The following is a 27,957-nucleotide window of genomic DNA, read 5'->3' as shown; positions in this document are numbered from 1 at the left end:
GGGGAAGGGAAGCCAAGCGATCACCTAGCCCAGTCTAGTCACTGGTTGGCATTATACCTGCTCCAGGTTTTAGAGATAAAAGAATTAAAGATTCATATCCCACTACTTCAACAAAAAAATCATTTGGCACATTACACTGGACAGCTGAATAGCATCATACTGACAAGCTAATTGAAATCTTAATGTCTTGCTCAAGAAACAGAAGGTGCTGAGACAAGCAGAGTGGAAAAGCAATAAACATTTCTATTTACAGAGTTTGTAGATTTTCCACATTTCCAAGTGTTCTCATAAATTTACAGGTATATATTCGCAAAGCTCTGCAAGGCTGAAATAAGAGCCATCTAAAATAACCCCTCATCTTTCAAGAATTTACAGTCAAGTGCTCTTGTGGCCAGAGACATATTAGGGATGCAAAAGAGGTAAAGGACCCCTGGACAGTTAAGTCCAGTCAAAGGCAACCATGGGGTTGCGGCGCTCATCTTGCTTTCAGGCTGAGGGAGCCGGCATTTGTCCACAGACAGCTTTCTGGGTCATGTGGCCAGCATGACTAAACTGCTTCTGGTGCAATAGAACACCATCACAGAAGCCAGAGTGCATGGAAACGCCGTTTACCTTCCCGCCGCAGCGGTACCTATTTATCTACTCGCATTGGCATGCTTTCAAACTGCTAGGTTGACAGGAGCTGGGACAGAGCAACGGGAGCTCACCCTATCACGGGGATTTGACCCGCCGACCAGCAAGTCCAGCCCAAGAGGCACAATGGTTTAGACCACAGCACCACCCGTGTCCTTGGACAGACAAAACAGGTGCACTATGCAGGACCAGATCTCTCTTCATAGCTGTGGACTACCAAACATCATGAGGAACATCAGCTACCCTGCCCTCTGCCCGCTGCTGTGAGAATCATCATGGAGAGGGTATTTCTAGGACTAAGGTGAAACTGTAAAGCCCCCTTGATTTTTTTTGTTATTGGATGCTAGATGTTGCTAATGGCTCCTATGTTATTAGGAGATTCTTTTTGCACTGCTAGGTTTTGAAATGTCTTGTTTTCTTTGTTGTAAGCCACTTTGAGTGTGCTTTTTTTTTGGCATGGAAAAGTGACATACAAATAAAATGAATGAATGAGGCAGGTGATGATCACAGAGCTGCTCTGAATTATCTTTACACACACTTCACACACCAAGCAGTTGAGTTTACAGTACCCCAAGTACACCAGCTCCTCATGTCATGCATTTATAGTTGCCTAGATCAGTGTTCAACTTTGGGTCTCCAGGTGTGACTGGACTACAACTCCCAACATTGAGCTAAACTGGCAGTGGATCCTTGACCATTGAGCTAAACTGGCAGTGGATCATGGATGTTGTATCTATCCACATCTGGGGACCCAAGGTGGTGCCCACCTTTCTGTAAGTTGTTACCTAAACCCATCTACCTATTAAACCAGGAAACCAGAAGGAAGCCTCTTTTGTATATCACATCTATCTCTACCCTAACAGTATTCTCAAATAGTATCTTGTAGACTTCCACATAACTGAGGACAACAAACAAAACATCCCAAGGCATTACATACGGGAATGTTGATGAATACTGTCTCAAACTCTGAAGTGGTCAGAAACCTTTTCAGGGGAACCATAAAAAACTGTAAGAGAAATGAACACATACTGCATTAACATATTTTGCCACCCACTAACAAAGGACATTTCTGAATATGTGATTCCTATTCAGAGAGGGCAAGGGTAGCAATGACCCCCACACTCTGTATTTTAGATGTATATGTCTTGTGACTGCCTTTATTAGCTTTGCATACCCTACGTGACAATGGGTATAAACCAGTGCTGCCCAAACTTCTGGTAGCCAAGGAAAACTTTTCCCCCCTTAATTAAATTTGGAGGCACATTTCATTCCACAAGATGAAAGGGCTAATCACTGATCGCAAGTGACCTCTTTATTTACAGTGTTTGCGATTGTTTAAGATAAAAACTATTGGGGGGAGAAATTACTTTTGCCATTTTTATGGAAGTTTATTATTTGTTTACAAATAGTTGCCTTGGTTGATTGCATGCTGCACTGGGCCAAGCTCCCGGCAGCTCACCCCTCGCCCCTCTCTCTCTCTCTCTCTCTCTCTCAGTATGTGCCAGCAGCCCACTGTGTTGGGAAGCTGGGAGAGTAATGGTGGTCCACCCAGACTGCCTCACCAGCCACACCCTTTCTCTGCACTCCCCAGCTGGAATGGTGCTCCTGATTGTTTTGCCAGGTCACTTTACCTTTTCAATGGATTCCAATGTTTCTGTGTATTTCTCTTCGGTTTGTTTTATTTCAGAAAGGCAACAGCTTCTTATGTCGTTTTCAGGACATTTCTGCCAAGCCAACAAGAAGTTATTTGTAGACGTGAAACATGTTGATTTCAGGACACTTTCCTATTACAACATATTGCTTTGACAGCTGTCAGAGTTTATGATCAGTTGGCAACAAAATGTTTTCAGATTTATTATTTGGGCTGAAGGACATATGTGCTGAGCTAGCTCAGTTGGTAGAATTTCAGGGTTGTGGGTTTGAGCCCGCAAAGGTTCCTGCATTGCAGGGGGTTGAACTACACATTCCTTGTGGTCCCTTTCCAACTCTACAATTCTATTATTTTACAGGGGTTGTTGGCCAGCCTCCCCCACCTCATGCCTTGGACTAGAACTCCCCATCAGCCCCAGCCATCGTAGCCAATGGCTGGTGGAAGTGGCAGACTCAAAAAAACTCTTGCAACAAATAATTTCCCAATTTCTGGACTTCTTTCTTCCACCAAGCCTCTGCATGAAAGGGCTTGGGGCTTCAACGTGTCTCCAGACATTACAAACTTTGAATTTCTTGATATTCTTACTCTTACATGTATGAGAATTTGAAGCTAGCTCTTCCAATTTTTTTGGTTTTTAATCCCCATTTTCATTTTATTTTTTTTAAAATAAAAGATCAGAAGAGATAGCTTCAAAGTCTCATACACTGATGAGAGTTGGGGTCCAAAACACCAAAGAGCACTAACATGTGGAAGACTGCAGTAGGCAGAGAATAGAAATATGCCACAGTAGGTGCAGCTAGACAAATGGGGCAGCCCACAGAGCTGGGGTCCTCTTGCCATATATATTTCCCACAAGATCCCAAAACTACAAGAAGACAACAGTGTAGTCTTAGCAGAAAGAATATTCAAAATAAGAATGTCAAATATTTATTCATATTGATCTGCTTTGATTTACCCCTCTGTTTTATCAAACAATAAAGCAACCAGACACTGCGATCATCATCTGAGGCCCTTGCCTCCACGAGAAGTCTGGAGGGTGGCAACACAAGAATGGGCCTTTTCTGCAGTGACTCACCACTGGTGGAATGCTCTCCCTTGAGAGGCTTGCCTTGCACCTTCATTACATAGCTCTAGGCACCAGGCAAAACATTCCTCTTCTCCCTGGCTAATTAAACAATCTACAACCTTTTAAGTGGTGATGGGGGTTATTGTTTTTGTTTGTTACTGTGCTATGTATTTTTGAGTTTCTATATTGTAAACCGCTCTGTGAATCCTCGGATGAAGGGTGGTATAGAAAAATTAATAAATAAACAAAGAGTTGAACCCTACTGGCTGGTGTGCTGCTTCAGCTTTCATCAGGTCTTCATAGACTTCGCCACCTTCGTCGTCCCCATAAACACAATCATAAAGGTCTTCATCTTCATCTACACCACTTTCACTAGAACACAAAGCGGGAGGAGAAAAGACAACATAATTAAGAACGTTAACAATAGAATTTGAAGAACATTTGGGCCTTTTAAAATTATAGGCACAATGGGATGTAGAACAAGTCTTAACCCTTTTGAAAGGTTCTAATATTTCTGGTTTTGAATTATGGTGCTGGAGGAATTATGGTGCTGGAGGAGACTCTTGAGAGTCCCATGGACTGCAAGAAGATCAAACCTATCCATTCTTAAGGAAATCAGCCCTGAGTGCTCACTGGAAGGACAGATCGTGAAGCTGAGGCTCCAATACTTTGGCCACCTCATGAGCAGAGAAGACTCCCTGGAAAAAACTCTGATGTTTGGAAAGATGGAGGGCACAAGGAGAAGGGGACGACAGAGGATGAGATGGTTGGACAGTGTTCTCGAAGCTATGAACATGAGTTTGACCAAACTGAGGGAGGCAGTGTAAGACAGGATTGCCTGGCGTGCTCTGGTCCACGGGGTCATGAAGAGTTGGACACGAGTAAACGACTAAACAACAACAACAACATTTCTGGAGGACGACAAGGAGGGTAGAGCAACATAACCTGGCGTAATGTTGTTCTGCCCTTCTTGTCCTCCTCTGGAAATATCAAAATCTTCCACTTCCATTGAGATCAGGGGTGGCTAACCTTTTTTGGGACAAAGGGACCTCTGATCCAGCTTCCAAATGCCACATGTCAAAATGGACATGGCCAAATTGTTAAAAACCTGGTATGGTTGTGGGTTTTTTTATTTTTGCTTTTAATGTCACATTTTGGTCCTGACGGGGTCACCAGAAACTTTTGCCATCACAATGGGGGGCCCTGCAGGAATGATTGGAAGGAAATTCAATTAAATGGATAAATTTAGGGGTGACAAAATAAACTCTTGGCAGCACGGTACCTATGGGAGCAGTCAATAAATATTATATATATATATATATGAAAAATTAAAATGGATAAATGCGGGGGGGGGCTTGAGGGACCACAAAACCTCTTGAGGGGGCTGTATGTAGTCAACAGGCAGCAGAATCTAGATGTTTCTCAGACACATGTACAACACAGTATATTTTGTTCGTTGGTCAAAACAGTTCCATTTTCTCCTTCACATAACTGATGCTGTAGAGTCCACAGATGTACAACCTACTCTATTAAATCTGGAAGGCCTTTGTAAATGTCTTCATCATTCACGCTCTCTTCTGTAGGAAATGGCCTATGGAGACAAAATATAAAAGTAAAAAAACTGTCATAAACCTGAATGTTCACCTTTCCCTAGATGTGTAAGAAATAATGCACGTGCACACACACACAAATATGTATACCACATGTAGTGTGAGGCTGCACTACCAGCCTGCATGCATTCATGTATCTGAAAGGTTTTGTGTTTCTACCAACCCTTTTCTAGCATATAGAGGACAATTTCAGATATTTCTCACCTTTTGCCCTTTGAAGTCAGTTTCCAGTCCTAGTTAAGTGGGGACTCTTGCTAAGTTTAACCACAGTTAACACTGCTACCAATGGAATGCTTGATCAGCATTACGGAGACAAGTAGGGCCTTTACTCCAGCTAAGTGTGTGATCCTGCAGTCCACTCCCAACCCCTTAACCACCGTTGAGAGAAGCCTCTTGTTACATTTGCACCAAGCCTGAGCATGTCTAAAGAATGAACAATTCAATATAATGTAAGTCAGACTAAAGTTGCTGGCTGTAGATGGCCATATACCATCTTCACTCGGATGAATATATTGGGCCTCAAGATATGCACAGGTTTGGCTCTGTGCACCATCCTCACACCTCGCTTATGAGTACATAAGCCAAAAAGTGTAAAATAAACAATAGTTTTACAACTTGTCAAAACTGGGAAGCTAAGCATTCCAGGTTCGGGACAGGCTAGGATCTTAACCTAGCTTCAAACCAGGACTTACAGCCCTGGCTTGTTATGGCCTGGTAGCTTCCTGGTTTGCTTCATTGAAGCATTTCTGGCATATCACAGGACCCGGAAAAGAAAGGGAAAGGAAGGAAGAGGGGAAGAGCTGAATGTGTGGGCACAAAGCTCATTCATATTTTCACTTGTTAGACAGATATACAATCATTCCATAGTTGCCATCATTCCACATTTGCATGAATACCATCTCATTCAGCAGCACTAAGAAGTTTGAACATTCTGCTTGCTGAATTTCACTAATATTCCGAACACCCCACCACTCCACTCATTTTGTTAAATTCTCAAACGACTTAAGTACTTCAGTCAGCACATGCCCAGTAAAGTAATCAAAGGAAGAAACCCAGTAACAAGGTTTTTCTCTTACAATCAAGTGGTATATAAATCAAACAGTGTATAGATAGATTAGGTGATAGATAGATAGTCATATGTAGTTATTTTATCATATTATTTTGAACTCTGCTGGCACCTTTGTGCACACATTTCCTTGTTTATTTCTACTGTGTACACAGTGAATACAAGTTTAAGTATTTTATGCTGCGTAAGGGAATGGTTTTATTATAAACCCAGTTCTTAAAGTACACCTCCATTTTAAAGAAACAACTGTGTGGTAGCATTTTAACATTCATCATTTAACTGTAACTCATCTGCTAGATGGAGAAAGATTTCACAGATGTTATTCAAGTTATCAGCCACAGTAAAAGTTAAAAACAGAATCTACAACTACATTGTACCTTATTCCGGTGACTAATGCAATAGGAGTGCGGGAAAGCTTGGATAATGTTTCTATAACCTGCAGAAAGAATTGAAAACATTTGTTTAGTTACAGAAATAAAAACCATATGCCATAATTGAAATGCCATAAAATAATGAGCGTGAATGCCTAACATGTCATGCTATCATTGGTTGGGATGGGAATGAGTGAGGGGAAACAGGAATTGGACTGTTACTGTAAATTTTAGCAAGAAGCAAAAAAAAAAAACTTCAAAATTTAACCAATATTTAAAGCAAAGCAACATTAAATCCAGTTTATACAATGGCAGAACATAAGGACAAAATAGTCAAAATAGTTGAGGAAGAAACATTTCTCTTCTACCTTGTCACCAAAAGGGGGAACTGTAGGACAAGCCATCGCTTCAGTCCAACCAGGTCTCTCAGTAAACATATTCCAGAAACACACAGCAAAACTAACAGCAAATTCCAGCTTAGTTTTTTAATTTTTAAGACATGAACTCTTAGAATAGAATGCAAGAAATCAATGGAGTAGGCAGATATAAAAGTTCAGTTCTTAAGAAGTGAGTATAAGTATAATGCATGAAGTGAGTGGGTTAGCTAATTTGTTTGGTGTGTGGGATTATTCTGCATTAATTTAAAATTTTAAGCTACTCCTGTGCTCTGCAATGAGATGGTTTCTTTCAATTGGAGAAGAGTTAAAGCCATAAAAGATCCAATATCCCAGTTAAACATTTAGTTCTCCTTTTTTGCGGTGCAGAGAGTGTGCAGAGAAATTCTTAACTGGCCACCTGGCCAGATAAGCAGCATGCATGATTGCTTAATGCTCACATATATCAGTGCAATTTAAAATAATGTACTTATCAGCCTCAAACAAAGCCTATTTATTTAGTTTAAAATTCACAGCCCATTTCTTTGAATAGGCTCTGAGAGCACCTCACAATGTAAAGAAACGAACAAAAACATCACCCTTACAGGAAGAGTAGTATTACACAATCGAGGAGGCTGAAATACCTGTCTAAATAGGAACTTACTGAAAGGGCAAATTTGGCAGTCTTCCAACTTTAAGGAGCTCCCTCAGGCATCCTGAACCCAAATCATGGGCAGATTTAGAAGACCGAACCAGCACCTTTAATTTATCCCTGAAACAAACTGGTTATCAGTGGAGTTCTTTTAGCTCAGATGTGATACATACTCTTTAGCACTAGCATTCTATTGTCATGCTCTATTCAAGAGCATGGCCCATGCCTTGGCAGGGGGTTGGACTCGATGGCCCTTGCGGTCTATTCCAACTCTATGATTCTATGATTCTAAGATCAGGTCTGTTTTCAAAGTCATTCCATGTGAGCACATTATAGCGAAGTGAAGGTGAGTATTCCAGGATATGCAGAACATTAGCTACAGATGGGGTACCAGTAGAAGCTGGTAAAATGAGACCAGCCCGCATTGCAGGCATTTACCACCGCTGAATCACGCTATTCCCCCAGGACTTGCAAGGTTCTACACAATAGAGGAAATGAAAGTCCCTTCCTGTATTTATAGCCTGCGATGTTCCATCCATACTAATGGATGTGTGGGTGTTCCTTCTGTCTTCCCATCCTTTAAAAAAAATTATATGAAGAAGTGCACTTCCAGACATACTTCCCACCCCCCTGAAACGTTCAGTGGTTGCATTTTGGTGCCTTATTCTTCTGCTATGGATATTAGAATCATAACACTGTAACATTATATAGGGTTTTTTATAAATAAATTGCCACATATTTGCTCTGGTAATGGTGCTTAAGAAGACAGGCAGAAGGTTCTGAGCAAAAAAAGATGATATATGGGGGAGGACTAATAGTCCACCCAATCCCAATACAAGCCACACTCCACCTCAGATGCCTGGGCAGCAACACTACTACTACCTGTACACATAGGAAGCCATTGCAATTCAATGCCATCTATAGCTACAAAGCTGCCACAAACAAACTCCAAGAAAAATATTAAACAACTGCAAAGAAAGCACGACGATGATCTGCAGACAATGCCATCACTGGTGCTCTGCAAAAAGTGAGTGAAGGGATGAAGAAAACATCACTACGCCTGGATAAATAGAGCTGAGGTCATCTTCATATTGAAGATGCCTCACTATAAACCTCCAGAATAGCCTTCCCCAGCCCTGTGCTGTCCAGATGTTGTGGACTACAACTGCTATCACCCTTGAACCCTGGCTGCAGCTGATGGGAGTGTGAGTCCAACAACATAATTAGTCACCAGGCTGCGGCAGACTACTCCACATTAGCCTGCAGCAGCTTCATGTATATGTTTAAAGCTATTGGAGGCATGAGATCCTTGAAGAGTAACTCCCACAGTGATTAGTAGACTTCCAGCTCCATGTTCTAAAACTTCCCAGTAATGTAGGGATGGTTCCATTGTAACACAATAGTTTCTACTCCCAGCCCAGGCAGTCCAGAAGGAGAGCATGGTTAATGACACTGAAAAGTCACTGAGAGATCCAGGATATTCAATAATGTCACACTCCCTGTGCCTTTCTCTTGGCTAAACTATTGAAATATTGAGCCCTGACAGTCTCCACGGTGAACTTCATTCAGCTGAAAGCTAAATAAGGAGAGTGGAGGTTAAGGATTAGTTGGTTACTCAAAAACAATTTAGCATTCAGAACTTGCTTTTCCCAGTCACACCCAACAGTTGGCATTGCTTCTAGGCTCTTCTTGCCAGTGGACATAGACTGCATCCAGATCAACTGTCCTGGCTTCACCAACCATGAATGACAGTCAGACTTTTTTAATGTAGCTAAGAATCTGATTGGTCCTGGTGAAACGAGGATCCGGTGAAACGATGAAACGAGAGCTGCACGTTTTAAATGGAATAGAGAAGACTGGCTCAATGCAAGCCAGGAATGAAGCACCAAAGCTAAGTGTGCAATGGAAGAGGGAGATGTGTATGACACAGACTGAAGCCAGCAAAGATTATCCAATACCAGCCACAGAATGGAGCCTCTCTTGGCCTTAAGACATTGTGAGGGTCTCCCCCCCCCCCAAACCTCTCTTTCACCCGCACTCTCTTTTCAGAACCCCTTGCAACCTCTGTTCTCTTCCACTGCCTACCTTCCCTTGGGATGCTCTCACAGTCCATTGTATTAGTCTTCCGGATACCTATCTATCAAGTTGCCCATCCCTTAACATCCTAATCTACTGAGATCTCTCCCCACTTTTGCTAATTTGGTGCCTTTCAGCTGTTTTAGACTATTGTTCCCACCCAACCCAGCCCTGAGCAGTTGGAGGGCACCAGCTTGGCAAAGGCTGGTGTGAGGCTTCAATCTTAGCAAAACAATATACAGATAAAACAACATATCACTATTATCTGCAACCCCTTTGTGCTAGAATTCCAGGGTTTTGTGAATTTCTAGGATGAGTAACAAAACAGTTTTGTGAACCAGAGCCTCAAATAAACATAAATTGTTTTCCCAGCCAAGCAATTGCTACTGACACTTTTTGTTGTCAAATACCATGCCATAAATAACTGTTGAGAAATAAAAAGCCAATCCGCAAGATATAAGCTATTCAAAAGGCTTTAATAGCATCCTTATTGTGGGGCAATGTAATTGCTACCAAACAAGTCTGCAACATCACCATCAATGTGATAGTTAAATCTTCCAGAAGCATGTCAAAATTGAAAGTAGGCATCATTCTTAATTACTAACATCATAGCAGGCTCTCTCTTTTTCAGCACAGTGTGTGGGAAGCAACAAGCTATAAAAAGAAGTTTCACAAAAGATATTCCAGTGCATAATTTGTGCCCACCATATTGTATTATATAATAATTCAGCGGAATTCTATGTACCTCCCTAATTGTTCTTCACTTCGTAGTGTGCAAAGTTTGTCTGTGTAGCATACAGATCCCACCTGACGGTCCCACCTTCTTTTCTTCCCCATCCCCCCCCCCCAAAAAAAATCTTAATCCTCTCATTTCAGCATAAACAGCAAAACTTAACAGTATAAGAACCAAAGGCTACAGAGGGATGTTACATTTTGCAATATATATTGTGCTGAAATTTCCAGGGCACTTAGAATCATAGAATCATAGATTTGGAAGAGACCACAAGGGCCATCGAGTCCAACCCCCTGCCAAGCAGGAAACACCATCAGAGCACTCCTGACATATGGTTGTCAAGCCTCTGCTTAAAGACCTCCAAAGTAGGAGACTCCACCACACTCCTTGGCAGCAAATTCCACTGTCGAACAGCTCTTACTGTCAGGAAGTTCTTCCTAATGTTTAGGTGGAATCTTCTTTCTTGTAGTTTGGATCCATAGCTCTGTGTCCGCTTCTCTGGAGCAGCAGAAAACAACCTTTCTCCCTCCTCTATGTGACATCCTTTTATATATTTGAACATGGCTATCATATCACCCCTTAACCTCCTCTTCTCCAGGCTAAACATGCCCAGCTCCCTTAGCCGTTCCTCATAAGGCATCGTTTCCAGGCCTTTGACCATTTTGGTTGCCCTCCTCTGGACACATTCCAGTTTGTCAGTGTCCTTCTTGAATTGTGGTGCCCAGAACTGGACACAGTACTCCAGGTGAGGTCTGACCAGAGCAGAATACAGTGGCGCTATTACTTCCCTTGATCTAGATGCTATACTCCTATTGATGCAGCCCAGAATTGCATTGGCTTTTTTAGCTGCCGTGTCACACTGTTGGCTCATGTCAAGTTTGTGGTCAACCAAGACTCCTAGATCCTTTTCACATGTACTGCTCTCAAGCCAGGTGTCACCCATCTTGTATTTGTGCCTCTCATTTTTTTTGCCCAAGTGCAATACTTTGCATTTCTCCCTGTTAAAATTCATCTTGTTTGTTTTTGCCCAGTTCTCTAATCTGTCGAGGTTGTTTTGAAGTGTGATCCTGTCCTCTGGGGTGTTAGCCACCCCTCCTAGTTTGGTGTCATCTGCAAATTTGATCAGGATGCCCTTGAGTCCATCATCCAAGTCGTTGATAAAGATGTTGAATAAGACCGGACCCAAGACAGAACCCTGTGGCACCCCACTAGTCACTCTTCTCCAGGATGAAGAGGAACCATTGATGAGCACCCTTTGGGTTCGGTCAGTCAGCCAGTTACAAATCCACTGAGTGGTAGCATAGTCAAGACCGCATTTTACCAGCTTCTTTACAAGAATATCATGGGGCACCTTGTCAAATGCCTCGCTGAAATCAAGGTAGGCTATATCCACTGTGTTCCCTTCATCTACCAGGCTTGTAATTCTGTCAAAAAACGAGATCAGGTTAGTCTGACATGACTTATTTTTCAGAAATCCATGCTGACTATTGGTGATCACAGCATTCCTTTCTAGGTGCTCACAGACTGTTTGCTTAATGATCTGCTCCAGAATCTTCCCTGGTATTGATGTCAGACTGACTGGGCGGTAATTATTTGGGCCCTCTCTTTTCCCCTTTTTGAAAATAGGGACAACATTTGCCCTCCTCCGGTCTGCTGGGACTTTGCCTGTTCTCCAGGAATTCTCAAAGATGACTGCTAGTGGTTCTAAGATCACATCTGCCAGTTCTTTTAATACTCTTGGATGCAGTTCATCTGGCCCTGGAGACTTGAATACATCTAAACTAGCCAAGTATTCTTGTACTATCTCCTTAGTTATTCTGGGCTGTGTTTCCTCTGCTGAATCATTTGCTCCAAATTCTTCAGGTCGGGCATTGTTTTCTTTATCGGAGAAGACTGAGGCAAAGAAGGCATTGAGGAGTTCAGCCCTTTCTGTGTCCCCTATTTGCATTTCCCCATCTTCTCCTCTGAGTGACCCCACTGTTTCTTTGTTCTTCCTTTTGCTACGAACATACCCATAAAAGCCTTTTTTGTTGCTTTTAACCTCTCTAGCAAGCCTGAGTTCATTCTGTGCTTTAGCTTTTCTGACTTTGTGTCTACACGTGCTGGCTATTTGTTTGAATTCCTCTTTGGTGGTTTCCCCCCTTTTCCATTTTTTGTACACATCCTTTTTAAATCTTAACTCAGTTAAAAAGTTCTTTAGATAGCCACCCTGGCTTCTTTAGGCACCTTCCATGTTTCCGTCTCATTGGTATTGCCTGACGTTGTGCTTTTACTATCTCCCTCTTAACAAACTCCCAGCCATCATGAACTCCCTTTCCTTTTAGTATTACTGTCCATGGGATCTCACCCAGCACTTCCCTAAGTTTTACAAAGTCGGCTTTCTTAAAGTCAAGAAATTGAGTCCTAGTATGCTTGGCTGCTCCTTTCCGCTGTATAGTAAACTTAAGAAGAGCATGATCACTCGCGCCTAATGATCCTTCCACTTCTACCCCACTAACCAGGTCATCAACATTGGTTAGGACCAGATCTAAAATGGCTGTTCCTCTTGTTGCTTCTCCCACTTTCTGGACAATGAAGTTGTCTGCAAGGCCAGTGAGGACTTGGTCACCACTGTTGGTCCCAGGCCTGTAGCCGGGACTTTTGTGATGGGTGTTCACCGTTAATGTGACACAGCAACGAACTAAAAAACAGAACTGGTGCCTAGATGCTGTCAACCCCGATTCAAGTGCATGGGCACTTACTGGAACATACAGTAGAAAACCGGATACCGTACAAATCTGAGGACTACAGGGACTGGCTTTGCTTTTTAAATGAAATGAAGTCATGCCACATGTTTGCAGGGCTATTCAATTATTTACTTAAATCATTTGTGCATTGCCCTTCTCTCATGCTCAAGGTAGAATTAAAACCTGAAACACTAAATAGTTCTAACGCAAATATCAATGTGCAAATCAACTGCAGGTTCCCGGCTTACAATGTTTTCACATGTGTGCTTCAGTAATGAACCAGTTCCCTGTGTTCATTCTACCATGTCATAATTATGATCTACACTCTTCTAAAATGTACATAAGAGGTTGTGGTGTGCACTAGGCTATTCAAATGTGGAATAAGGCCTGAGGCTGAATCTGGCTCATCAACTTTTTTTTTTTCCTGAAAGAAGTTCCCCTGCATCCCTGAACAACTGGCCCTTGTGGGTTGATATGCTGCAGCAACATAAAACCTAAGAGAAGCAATACATTCTGTGGGTTTTACCTAGTCCACAGCTGAACTACAGTACACAAGCCTAAACCCTGTCTGCTTCTAATCAGAGCAAAATTAAATATTAGTTAGCCTAAATTCAGTCTAGTCAGCACACAAAGAATCACCTGGCCCGCCCCCATGTGAGCTACTAATCTAATTTTACAGAGGACTGAACCCCTCCTCCCCCAGAAATTGTTTTTGTAGGAATCCCTGGGCCTCTTTCGCTAAATGCTGCTAAGCAAGCCCAAGAGAAACCTCCTCTTCAGCTCTGCAGTACAAAGGAAGCACACTCACAGATGAGACTCATTACCCTTTTGCTCCAGAGCAATGACACTGTAGATGCCAGGAGTACTTGGGAGAAAAAAATGAACATCCTCAGAGGTAAACCACATCATCCATTAAGATCTATTTATATATCAGAGCACCCTCATCTAGATGCTTCAGAGCATGGCAAGCTCACGCAAATTGGGGCATGAAATTAAAGAGGAAAAACAGTACAGCATGCTCCTTTTCCTTCTTAGATGCACACATCTTTGTTTGGGAGAATTAGGAGACAAGTATCACAAGCATGATACTTATACATAGGGCTCAGCAGTGCAGACTGCTTCTGTTCAGAGTTCCAGCCACTCCGTTCCATTTCCCCTTCCTGCTTTCCCTTTTATATCACCCGCCTCAGTCAGTCAGAATTCTGTGTGATTTTTCACAGCAGTCAGAACAATTACAGAGAGCAGAACTAAAAAGGAAGGTGAGGAGATCTATCACCTCCATTTAAGATAGGAATGGAACCTGACATTTGCAAGGAGACACATCTAGGAATAGAATGAGCAAACACAAGCCTTAAAAATACTTAACCTAGATGTTTGTCTACACTGTCAGGAAGCAGCAGAAACTTCAAGGTCAGGGAGAAGTCTCTCTCTGACAACATCCATCTTTTAAATTTTGTACTTGAGTCAGAAGCACTGACAGCATAATGAGGCTCTTCAAAGAGGCCACCCAACAGTCTAATTAATGACACTGGAGAATAGGCCAACAGGGAACAAAGTCCATATAAAGCAAAATCCAGTGACTTGCTAGAACATAGTGATCCTCAGGTTATGAGAACCATCATAACTTGGCTCTCAGCACAGCATGCCAGGTAGGTGAATAATGAATCAACTTTGAAACCTTTAAAGAAGGGGCCTATTTCATCAAATATTTATTCTTTTCTACAGATCTTAAAGCAAAAATGCACTATTGTGTGCTGCTCATCAACAGTCGTCACACCGATACCATAAGCAGATAAAAAGAAGGGGAGTTGGATGGAAGGGGCAAAGAAACAAAAAAATTCATTGCAAACCAAAATAGGCCCCCTAATTAAAATAAAATGTGTTTCCATAATTGATTTCTGGGGACACCCATAAGAAGTTTAACAGGGTGAAAGTATGCCTCTGTCCTAAAGATAAAAGATGTACAACTGAAATGTAAGAACAGTGTTAAGCAACCTGGCGCCCTACAAAAGTTGTTTGGACCACAACTTTCTTCTCCCCTTAAGCAGTGGCCATGCTAGCTGGGACTGATGAAAGCTGCAGTCCCAAACATCTAAATTGCACCAGGTTGGGAAAGTCTGCGTTAGAAGTAATAATAGTTATGATCTACAGCTGAGGCCTTACATTTACTAATGTATTATTAATGCTTACTAATAAAAGTTTACAAGCTTTGGAGAAAAAGTACCCCTTCTCAAGTATGCTCCCTTACATTAATGGATGCCATTCAATCCCAAGGGGAAGGGAAGCACTGAACTTAGGGGCAGCGTTTCCAAGGAGTGAAACCTCACACACACACATACACAGGCACACATACGGAGGCTTGGTTTCTCAGACTCTGAGTAGCACAGTGCTTCTGTGTACAGATACAATGTTCCACCAAAATAAGTGGCACCCTGGCTATCTTAATGACGTCATGCTCTTTACACAATAGATTGATACTGTCCTATGAGTGCATATTTCTTCCCAGAAGGATGTTAAGTTCCCATTTCAATAGCGACCTACATTTGAGTTCTTTTTCTTTCTTTTTTTAGGCCTCTTCTTTAATAGCAGAGACAACCATTATTACACACAACCCGAAGTAATTTTCAGAATCTGGTGAAAGATGGATTACAATGAACAGGACTACTTATCTGATGTTGATTTCCTCCTGAACATAACACACAGCAGAATCCAGCAGAGTTCTGCTGCTGTGTTTTTGTGCATCACAAATTACAAAGTGTTTTCACCCTTCTGAGGTGTTAAATAACTCATGCACTGGAGTTTTAGAAGGTGAAGCGCACATACAAGCACTGAGTTCCCAACCATTCCTCTGATGCAATAGAAACTGGTGCTGATTAGGGCTGGTCGGGTGCAAGGTAGGGAGAATAACAGGAGAAACAGAGCAAATAGCTGCTGGTGCAAGGTACAATGATAAGTAGAGCCAACTCATGCTGCTTTGGTTCACATCTTTATCTCTCTTGAGTTCTAAAAAGGCAACACTCAAACTATGGAGGAAAGCCTGCCAGCCTAGACTGGTTGCAAGCAAGGAGATAGGCAGAGCAGCCTCCGCTGATCTGGTGAAGAAATTTAGCTTAAGTGCACACCTGGTCTAAATTAACATTACAAAAAATGTTGCAGTCAAACAAAGCATGATTTGAATCTTTTTTGCTTGATGTAATGAAATACACAATTGGCACTAAAAAGCCTCAGGTGTTCGTCATTTTGATAGTTGATTGCATTTGCTTAATGGCTTTTGATGTTTGGTGACAATTCCAATGTGAAGGAATATGTCACATCCTCACTGTAACAGGTTGTGGGTGAAGGAAACCATTTTGCAATTAAAAGAAACAACAACTGGCCAGAGGAGGGTCAGAGAGGATAACTCAAATTTGTTGCTGGTTGCTGTGTTGAATGGACAACCCAGCACTTCCAACTTCCATACACACTGCCCTAGCTTGTGCTCCAGAGAGCTCACTTTGGTGCTGTAAATGCAAATGATAGCTCTTTAAAGACTAGCAAAGCTTGTTGATGTGCCTGCTGCTTTCAGCTCTGTTAAAGTCTGTATCTTTAAAACAGATTTGTATCCGAAATTTTGAATCGGTAAGAGAGACCAAAAAACAAAAAGACTCTCAAGATTTCAGGAAGGGAAAAAACATGCATCTCTCTTTGCTGATCAGTTCTTCATAGAATCTGTTGGAGACTGGTGTCAGTCCAGCACTGTTTGCAGTCTGCTAGCTCAGCTGGGTCACACTGTCCTGCTGCATCTTGGCCTGGATTTCCGCAGCACCAACCATGTGGCTAAAATGACTGCATACGTCATGACCTTTCTTTACATGTTCCTTTTTGCTGGAGCTTGCTGTGCCTCTATTGTCTGAGAAGTGAACAACAACTAAGAAGCATACTGAAAAGTTTCCAATTGCCATTTGCGTATTAGTTATGTCACCAAAGTACTTTTTAACATTTTTAAAAACAAATTTTGTTTTTGTGATGTCGTGGAAAGTAATCTGAGCATCTGCTAAGCAAGTGTGTTGCAATAAAATGTAAGGCTTTATTGCCTTTCCTGGGCTTTTGTTCAATCACCAGATTCATTAAGAACTGCCACAATGAATATGCATTTTCATCTGGCTATACTATTACAACAGGGACAGTTAAGTCCCAGGTGCTGGACCAGGGATGCGGGACTCCAGTTCCCATTATCCCTGACCATAACACAGACTGGCTAGGGCTGCTGGGAGTTATACTCTAGAACATCTGGAGAGTGCCATCCAGGCTATCCCTATCCTGCAAAATGGCCACTGGCTTACTTCCAATTAAATAAGACAAACAGAAACAATAAAAAGTATATGAAATAACTCTCCTCCTTTGATAAATTTGAGGCCTTTAATGGATTTCAAAAGAGAGTAGGCCAAATCTTTTAGACTGTTATTTCTGCGCTGAAGCTGCCCATCCTAAAATTATTTGCAATTAATAATGACGGGGAGGGGGGCAATACAGGGATTCAACTAATGAGAAAGGCAGACCTGCAACCAAGTATCGAAGTTGTAAACTATGACAGAATGTTTTTTAATCTCGTTTACTGCCGCTGTTTTTCTCCCATCTCCCACTGTTGCAATGGTGTATTTTTCCTCACTCAGAACATCGTGATCAGTATTAGTCCTACTCAGTACTATTTTTCTAGAAAAAGAGGAGCCGGAACTCACTATGAACACCTCCCTCATTCCCTTAGAATGGCAATGGCGCCCAACCGAGGTGCCAGAACTGAGATCTGACTGGAAAAAAAGCCCTGCTCCTACTCAGATTAGACTCACTGAAATTAACGGGCATGACTAATTTAGGATGATTACTTCCAACACTTTGAGTATATATCTGAGTACAACTCAGAGTCCTCATCTCCAATTTATTTATTCAGTCTATTTACAGACCACTATACATAATTTTTGAAGCAGTTTACAATAAAGAAAATTCAAATATATATTCAAAGTACAATAAGCACGATTTCAGATAGTTTGCAATTCGGAAAAAACAAAAAACAAAATAATACACAATATTTATATTCATTTTTTTAAAAAAAAACCTATCCATAGAACTAAGATCGATGGTGGGGGAGACTACTCAGAATCATGATACGAACTCCCAGTGATAGTAAAACACGTTCTTCACACAACATCACTCTCACCATTCATTCAGAAAACAACTACAACCTTCCACCACCTCATACCACCTCAATCTCTCTATCAATCAAGCAACCAATCACATACCCAAACCACACATACTCAGTGAATTTTCTATATGGGTAACCACAGTCAATTACACATCAGGTATATGATAACATCACCGAGGACAAATGAAGCCAATCCAGAGTGAGGGCAATAATAAATAATAATAATAATAACTTTTAATTTATACCCCCACCCATCTGGCCGGGCCTCCCCAGCCACTCTGGGTGGCTTCCAACAGGATATTAAAAACACAATAAAAGATCAAACATTAAAAACTTTCCTAAACAGGGCTGCCTTCAGATGTCTTCTAAAAGTCAGATACTTGTTTATTTCCTTGACATCTGGTGGGAGGGCATTCCAACCAAAAAGGCCCTCTGCCTGGTTCCCTGTAACCTCGCTCCTTGTAGTGCAGGAACCACCAGAAGGCCCTCGGAGCTGGACCTCAGAGTCTGGGCTGAACGATGGGGGGGGGAGCGCTCCTTCAGGTATACTGGGCCGAGGCTTCCTACATACATCTTCCTGATAAAAAGTTACAAGAGGAACACTTTTCTCAATTTGGCTTTGTTTTGCAGGAGAGATCAATGGAGATTTATGGCAATTTTGTAATATGTGACAGATCTACTAACAGGCAAAGGTGAATGCAAACAGATTAAGCATTCCTACAAGAGGCAAATCTACCATTCTATCAGTTTTCCAAAGAGATTCTGTTGCTAAATGGTGCTTTCCAGCTTTCGTTTCCTTGCTCTTGCTCTCTCAGCACCTGTCTCAAAACTGCTGCTTCTTTTTCACAGCCCTAAAACCTGCTCCTTTTCTCCATTCCAAAACACTTCTGCTGTTTCCTCCGCTTGCCCTTTCCTTCCAGCTGGAGGGAAAGATTGAGTAATCTCCCTTGAGTTCTGGTGGGTTTCACATTCCAAGCCATCCTCCAACAATTTAAGTTACCATAAAGAGACACTGCTTGGACATCCTGGGTCATTACCAAGCAAATTTCCCTGGCAAAAGGCTGGCATGGCTTGGCCAACATTTGTAACAATACTTTGGAGCAATCAAAATAATCGTCGGGGGGGGGGAGAGAAGGGAGGGTGCCTTTTATGCAGCTCAAAATGTTTCCTTCAGGTTCGTGACACTTCAGATTAATCCAGCACAACCTGAATTATGTCCGTATGCCAACTCATAAGGAATGAAAACAGTTAACCAAATGAAAAGTGACTCTCTGGTACAGAATCCCAAATAAAGACTTTGCCTTGGCAGCATTTTGAGAAGCGGGGGCCGGGAGGAATCTTTCCTTCATGATCAACAAGCCAACACAACCGATCACAAATCCTCCAGGACAGGAGGCAGCTATGACTAACGTTGTGCAAAAGTCCACAGAGTCCAAGCATTTGTGAAATGCTTCAAATAATATTCGCTTCTAAACATATGGGTTTCCTGTTCAACAAAGTATGAGTGTTGTAAGTATCATTAGCGTAGAAATAAATATTTGAAAGATGTCACTGCTGCTTTCGTTATTTATGTGAGCAGGATCTCTGAAGGGAAGTAGCAGGATAGCCTGGACCCTACGCTTGATGTCATATCCCAGGCATGGCCCTGGACCCTCTCAGTGGCTTTGTTTGTACAACATGCTAAGCCAAACCTTGGCTTAATGAAGCCACATGACTCTGCACGCTCACTGAGATGAGCTCACAGCAATTTTGCTCTCGTCTGGTCCTTTTTTGCTTCTATGCCACACTATAGTAATCCAAGGTTTGGCTTGGTGTGCCATGCAAGCCAGCATGTCCAAGCAGAGACAACTGCGAAAAGGATAAAGTGGTCTCTAGTATGCTAAAATTTATTCCATAATAAATACGTCATTCTTTAAGGTGCCACAAGATACTGAAATAGCTAAAATAAAAATTAACTGCAGAGAGAAGAAGGATGCATATCTTAATAAGGCAAGGGAGTCATATGCAGCCAGATAATCATTTTACAAATCTCTGCAGGCTGCCAATAATTTTTCCCCACTTATTCGACATTTGCTTTTGCACAAACACAGTGCCTTCTCAAAAGACAACCAACAGCTCGTATCAAACCCTGCATTTTTCACCAAGGAGTAAAATGTGGCCACACACACACACAGAATTCTTACAAATAGTTGCAAAGTGCATTGGTTGTGTCATTAAACTCAAATCCTTAGGTACAAATAATCTACAAAAAAATTAATTTCCAGCTGCTTCTTTTAAAAAACACACACATCTCAATATGGAATGTAAAGAGGACAATACAAGTTGATCCTGCCATCTGCTACTAGGATTTATGGGTGAGCTGGGAATGGCACTTCACAGAATCATATAATGCTACTGCTACTATTTACCACATGTGAGTTCCCCCATTACAAAACAGCTTTCCTTGAAACAGACAGAAGAAAGAAAAGCAAATTGTCCATTTCATGCAGGATAGGAAAATATGGATATGTTTTGCACGGATGTGCTACTTTCCAACACCCCTATTTACCAGATTCAGACCCCATATCCCAATCCTTGTCTTTGATTAATCATTGCCCCCCATTTTTTCCTTAATCATGAGCTTTGGGGGAAATGTCTCCTTTAACCTTTAGTCAATACTTCACAGATACATTAGGACGCACTGCTTTCCTTCCATTCTCCAACAGCATGTGCCTAGCCAGAGAGTAAATATTACTGAATGCACTGGAGTTGCAGATATCAGTCCCAGGCAAGGGAGGTTTCGAAAAGAATTTTAAACACTGTTTCTAAAGCAAGTCTAAGGTATCACAGAAATAAACAAACCAGATTGAGAATGGCTGCCTTAAACCCCATATGGGAGCACTTTTTTATGAGAAGGGACACGCTGCAAAAATAAAAATAAAAAGTTGCAGGTTTCATTTGTTCTGTAACAAGCACAGCCAGCTGCACTGTGAGTTTAAATTAAGGGAGAAAAATCAACTACAATTTGTTTACCAACACATCAGAAAGCAGTGCAAGGCAGACTACAGCACAGTAAATGAACACAGCATTTGGCAAGTGAAGAGACACTTTCTGGTGACTGTCCAGAAAACAAATCACATTTGTACCAAATTATCTCATTGGCAACAGCAATACAACTCCTCCACCTTTCTGTTGCCGTAACTGGGGAAATAGGGTAGCATGTAATGTTTTTCCTGCTAATTTTTAAAGTCAATTAGAGAGTTCAGGTCCCCCCCCCTTAAAAATGAGATCTATCTAGAACACAGTTCTGTATTGTGCAACTGACAAATATGCAAAGTGTGGTGGTGTTCCAGGCTGTGATGCTTATAAAGGTGTGACAAATTTAGCAGTGGCTGCCTGTAAAATTAGATCAGCAGTCGCTGTTAATCTAACAACATGAATCTAATCTTGTGTATTGAAAATGTTATTATTCAAGGTTCTGTTGGTATTACATTCTTATCCTATGGCCTTTCTTCAAAGCAAACAGATGTAATTACTAAGAAGCTTCTTTGAAAGATGATAAATAGGCTGCAGGTGACAATAGACAAGTTTAAAAAGATGGATTCAGCTAAAAATGCTGCACCAGTGGCTACTGTATCCACAATGAACGTAACACCAACCTACAAACAAATACTTGTTGTTGGAATCCGTCTGTCTCAAGGGACAATGGAGTACGCTCCCAGGGGCAAAGTCAAACGGCTGGAGAATCACAGTGCCTGCTCTGCCCGCAGAGACAGTTAACTGCTTTGCAGACATAACTGCTGCCTCCCGCGTTGTTTTTGCTGCCTTAGCAGCACTGAAGTGACCTGTCCGGGGCACAAGCCTGTATGGAGGCCCTGGGCAGCCTCAATGACAAGACCACCCCCCATCACAGACTCACTGATGTGATCCAAAGCAGAGCAGAGCAGAAGGAGGCATACAAGAGACCATCCAACCACCTTAGGGACACAGCTCTGGATTTGTATAGGGTTTACTCCTTAGCCTTTTCTTCTCCCAAAGATGTCCCGCAAGGCAGCAGGTATGGCTTTTTCCTTGGGATTTACTCCTGGAGCCTTTCTCACTTATGAGTATAGCCACAAAAGAGAGGAGATTGAGGATCAGAGTTTTCCTTCTCCTAGATGGGCAACCTTTCCAGGTGAATGAGCCCCATCTGCCCCTCATTTTCCTCTGCAGCACATGCAATAACCACCTTCTTGACTGTTGAACCTACTACTGATTTCTTCCGCTAAATCTGCTGGAGGCTGCCTTTGCATGCAGGGGAAGTCCCTAACTCACTGAGGATTTGAGACCCACCGGCTACCCTCACCTGGTTTAGCCAGCAAGACAAAGTCATTTCTCAAGGTGTGGCCGCTGCTGCATGCTGACGGCTTCTAGGAGTCACAGATGAGAGCTGAGTGCAGGATGGCAACCAAATTGGGCAAACCACCCCAGAAATGTCCCCTACCAGAGGTACCACCCCTACACGTGCCCAAATCATTATTATTGCTTCACAGTGGGCACTTGGTACAGTCTTTAGAAAGTTTTGGTCATCTTTGAACAAGTTCTGGTGATGTTATGGATATATGGATTCCTTCTTTTGAAGGAGCACTGGAAGCTCAAGAGAACTGGGGTGTTTCAAGGTGAGGTACTTGCCCTCATTCAGTTTCATGCTAATGAAGGGAGATGTCAAGTTGGGGCAGCTGTATTGTTTTACCCATAGGTAATGATACAAAAAAAATAAAGGCATGCCAAACATCAGTATTTTTTTTTCTTGCTTCAGTGTAAGCATGTATAAATTCACCCTTAATTTTCCTTATCAACATGCCCCCATGCTGAGAAATCAAACCACAACCAAGGGAAATGTAAAGATGGGGTAATATTAATTTACTAATTTCTTGCAATTGCACAATCACCTTGTGATCCATACATGGTGACATTTTCCCAGTAAAAAAGCTAACACGTATGTTCATCGAGAATATCCAACAGCATAAGCTGCTAATTGAATTATGCATTGATTTTAAATATACATAGAAGTGGATGAGAGTAAAATTGTAAATACCTTTCCAAAATCACGGACATCAAACAGGTCAAATGCTTCAAAAAGTTCACTTTTCTTCATCCCAAATGTCTCACAGCAGGCCAAAAGGAATGTTCTTATATTCTTCAAACAGAGAAACTAAAGAAATAAAAAGAGAACACTCTTAAGTTTGTCACCAAATAATCTACAAGTACAATACAATTACAGTTTATCAGTGGGTATACAGCCTTCATAAGGGGCTTGTACAAGGATAGTAGAATAATTGGTTGTTGTTTTTGCAGTCACATGGCATCTCAATTTTGTCAAACAAATAAACGAAGAAAACTGAGGTTCTCCCCAATCCATTGTGTTATATGAAAAACTGCCTTTGAAATTCCCTCAATTTCAAGAGCAGTTTCTTATGAGAGGGCGGGCTGCTGTTTCAAGAGAGAGGAGGAAAGTCACAAAAACTCATTGGCTTCATAAAACTAGTTTCATAGCTTTGTGGATTCTAGATATTCTTTTGAATTGAAGAACTACTGTTTAGTTCCTTTAGTCCCAATTTGAACAGCCACCAACAGGAAGTATGTATAATGAAAAGTGCAGTACAGAGATGGCACAAGGCAATCTGATGCCTGAAACAGAATATTGAAGTAACTCATCCTTGGTAGTAGAAATGTAATAAAACTAGCCTGACTATTTTATTTGCTGCCCTCAGGCAATAAATTAAAATTTGCCACCTGAGGCTGGCTCTCTCGCCTTAAACCGTGTTGACATTCTTGGCACAATGATCAGGATGCCGTTAACCTATTTAAGGTGATTTTAAGGAACAACATTTTTTAAACTCTAGAAGTCTTAAAGCTGTAAGCAAGCCAAATGCTTCTGGCATTTTACAAGGCGTTGCCGCAGTAGAATTAATTATACAACATATGAAAACAAGCACTTTGTGATTGCGTACAGACACAGACACACCAAAACAGTTAATTAGAACCCTAGTTAAACAGATTCTGTAAATACATGCACTGTACTTACAGTTTAAAAACCACCACAAATGCATATTGCATAAGCAGAATGTACCGTAATAACACCCCTGGGAATTATGCAATTATGAGTTTACAGTAAGTTATGTAGAAGTAATAAACTAGTACACAACGGTTAATGTGGAAAATATGCATTTTCACCTTCAGAAGTGAATCAAAGACACCTGGCTTGCTTTGAGCAAAGCTACTGCTCCGAATAATGGATATTTCCAATAGCTACAGAAATTATGAAGAATTGGCAAAGCACCTTTCAGCTGTGTTTTCTGCCTCCTACACTGTAACAGTACATCTGGGTCAGACCTTCTCAGTTTCCTTACCCCCAGCTCTTTTTTTGAACTGGAAGTGAGCGCATGAGGCATTGATTCAGGAAGGACGTGACATAGGAAAAATTGTCCCATTACTCCTGTGGCTGACCAACATAATACAACTCTCCACACCCCCACAATTATACAACTCTCTTCTAAAGCACAAATGTTTTACTCTGAGCTACCGATATTTCAACATCCTGCTTTGAAGGAAGCCCAGTCCACATCAACCCATGAGGAACACCTGCAATTTGCAGCAATTCTGAGAAATTCTGTATGGTTTTTATATTGTTGTAAACTGCAGTGCTTATACTGTACAGGGTGAGTCCTTTAAAAGAGGCCCCATGGATACAGAGTACACATGTTCCACGGGGCCTCTTTTAAAAGACTCACCCTGTATTTCTTGATACATACATACATACATACATACATACATACATACTCTAAGGATCATATAACTTCTTATGGAACAGCTTTCCCAAATGAGTTTCCCCCTTTTGTTATTAATCTCCAGTTCCCATCAGCCCCAGCCAGCATGGTCAGTGGTCAAGGATAATAGGAGCTATAATCCAAAACATCTGGAAGGAAACTGGATGGGGAAGGCTGTTGTAGGACATGCACTCATTTTACAGTTTTGGAGGAGATGACTGGTACAGGCAGGCAAGAGGTCATTTTTTTTAAGGGAAAAGCTCATCTGTCATTATGGAGCTTCCCTAAAGCATTATATTCCCTAAAGCATTATGGAGCTTCCCTAAAGCATTATAGAGCCAGTGTGGTGTAGTGGTTAAGAGCGGTAGTCACGTAATCTGGGAAACCGGGTTCGCGTCTCCGCTCCTCCACATGCAGCTGCTGGGTGACCTTGGGCCAGTCACACTTCTGTGAAGTCTCTCAGCCCCACTCACCTCACAGAGTGTTTGTTGTGGGGGGGGGAGGGAAAGGAGAATGTTAGCCGCTTTGAGACTCCTGAAGGGGAGTGAAAGGCGGGATATCAAATCCAAACTCTTCTTCTTCTTCTTCTTCTTCTTCTTCTTCTTCTTCTTCTTCTTCTTCTTCTTCTATATGTGGTAGCGGAGAGCCCTTTCTTAGAATATTCCCCATGCAATTTAAGTGATGGGGTAAAACAACTGTAAAGAAGAGAGAATCTCGGTGACTTAAGTCTTTCCTCTGCCGGGCTGTCTTTAGCAGATGAAGCACCGAGGTGCAAATATCCGCCCAGCACCCCCAAATTACCACAGATAGTGTTGGGGTGGCCGTAGCTGCGCACTGCCAGCCATCCGAGGGGCGCAACTCTCCCCCATGCCGCTGCGGGACAGCGATGCCCGCAGAGGCTTGGGAGTGAAGTTGCGCCCCTCCCAGGCCTCCTTGGGAGGAGAGCAATCCTCCCAGAGGCTTGGGAGGAAGCTTAACGCCCGCCAGCCTTATGGTTGGCAGGGCGCAGCTGACGGGCATGCAGGGAAAGGAGAGGCTGTCGGCAAAGCCGTGCAGCTCCCCCATTTGCTGGGGCACCCCTGAGAGGCCAGCGCCCTGGTGCGACACACCACTAAGCTCTATGGGAAAGACGGCTCTGTTCCTCTGTACACCATTAAAAGCTGTCATATATTCTTGCTGTGACATGCTAGGGGTGATATTCAACTAAGTTTCAGTAAGGGTAGACCTACTGAAATCAATGACCTTGATGTAGTCATGCTGAGTAATATCAGTGGGTATTACTCTGAGTAAAACTTGACTGAATACCACCCTTAGGCTTGCAAATTAGTTACTCAGCAGTAGGGATGGGTGAATCTTATCCATTTTGGTTTCTCATTTTTTCCATTCTTAAGTTCAGTTATCCACACTTCCACATCAGTTTACGATCCTTTTTTTTTAAGTCCTCATGAAAATTCATCAGCATGACAGTGCAAATTTCTCCTAAGATACACGTTTTGTATGCAATTTCCCCTAACATACACATTTTTGCAAGTGCAAACCGTAATATTTTGGCATTTTTCGCATGTTATGTTCACTAACATATTCTTATTATGTGCTCTCTACCCTAGTATATGTATTTCCATGCACATTACTTGTGCCAAAGGGAGCTGCATTGCAAAATTCGGAGAAGGGTGAATTTCTAAGGATGGTTGTGCTTCCCCATGTGTATTGTTTTAGAAAGTGTGAAATAGGTAGGTTCACTTTTAAATGCACCCAACCCTACTAGGCTGTAGCCATGAAGAAGAAGGAGGAGGAGGAGGAGGAGGAGGAGGAGGAGGAGGAAGAAAGAAAATCAGGCAAGGACGTTCTAGTAAACTGGAAGAGTTCTGGCTCTTCTCTGTTGTTGTTTCCATCTCCTCTCCCTACAGCCTCCTTTCAGCCCATCAATATCATGGAAATAGCTATGGCAAAAATTATGGGCTTGTAACTTTTGTGGGCATATTTGCGTACAGTTTCCACAATATCTTATGGCGGAATTCCTTTTAACTGCAGTCTTTAATTCTGCACATGGTGCTAATTTTATGTTTAAGTTTGTATGGTAAATTAAATGGGAAATTACAGGGTATGATGTTGAATTTAGCTGTTCTCTGCAACATCCAACATTCAGGAGACACTGTGAAATGACATTGCACGTCTCCTAAGACTGCCTTCGGGAGCATGAAACCAACCATTTGTCACCATTCATCAATCTTTCTTCCATCGGAAAGAGGGACACATCTTTAGTTACCATGCACAAAAGTAATTCCTTTAAAGTAACAAGCCTCTTGACAATAGGATGAAATCACCCTGTTGCCTAAAAGCACACTTAGCGTATTTGGTTTCAGTTTTTAATGGCTCAATAGTCAACCATTTTATCTTTCAAACAGATTAAAAGGTGTCTCTCTTAACAGTTAACCTTGCCTGATTAACAGACCAGATGTGCTATTAATACTGCACTTTTAAATAAAGATAACTTTGCACCCTTTATATTTTTTATCATTTATTGAGGACTAAATAGAAGAACAAATTGATAAGCCACCTCCTGACATATCCACTGGACAAATGAACCTGTATGCAGAATTATCTCACTTTCAAACAAAGCCCTGCACTTGGGGGGGGGTAATAAATCAGCCAACACAGGCCTTTCTGTTTATCATAGAATCATAGAGTTGGAAGAGATCCCAAGGGTCATCTAGCCCAACCCTCTGCAGTGCAGAAATCTCAGCTAAAGCATCCAAGACAGATGGCCACCCTTAAAAACCTCCAAGGAAGGAGAGTCCACAACCTCCTGAGAGAGACTGTTCCAATGTCAAACAGCTCTTAGTGTCAGAAAGTTTTTCCGTATGTTTAGTCAGAATCTCATTTCTTATAGCTTGAAGCTATTGATTCATCTTGGTTGCCTCCTCTGCACACATTCCAGCTTGTCAACATCCTTCTTAAACTGTAGTGCCCAGAATTGGGCAGAGTACTCCAGGTATGGTCTGACCTAGGCAGAACATCAGGGTGAGACACCA

General features: G+C 41.9%; 1 protein-coding gene across 4 annotated transcripts in view; it reads right to left on the bottom strand.

Annotated features, from left to right (window-relative positions):
• The window catches only part of VAV3 (vav guanine nucleotide exchange factor 3), a 218,184-nt gene that overhangs the window by 97,277 nt on the left and 92,950 nt on the right, over positions 1-27,957 (bottom strand). For all 4 annotated transcript variants that reach the window (XM_082227827.1, XM_082227824.1, XM_082227825.1 and 1 more), the window contains exons 2-7: positions 23,194-23,310; positions 6,404-6,462; positions 4,876-4,941; positions 3,614-3,722; positions 2,265-2,357; positions 1,571-1,639 (exon numbers count right to left, since the gene is read on the bottom strand). In XM_082227827.1, coding sequence (XP_082083953.1) covers positions 1,571-1,639; positions 2,265-2,357; positions 3,614-3,722; positions 4,876-4,941; positions 6,404-6,462; positions 23,194-23,253 — 456 coding nt within the window. In that variant the 5' untranslated portion in view covers positions 23,254-23,310. The remainder of the gene's footprint in view (positions 1-1,570; positions 1,640-2,264; positions 2,358-3,613; positions 3,723-4,875; positions 4,942-6,403; positions 6,463-23,193; positions 23,311-27,957) is intronic.

This window comes from Podarcis vaucheri (assembly GCF_965113315.1).
Source record: "Podarcis vaucheri genome assembly, chromosome: 6".
Taxonomy (NCBI): Eukaryota; Metazoa; Chordata; class Lepidosauria; order Squamata; family Lacertidae; genus Podarcis; species Podarcis vaucheri.
The sequence above is the reverse complement of the archived record's forward strand: the minus strand, read 5'-3'. Positions and strand labels throughout refer to the sequence as shown.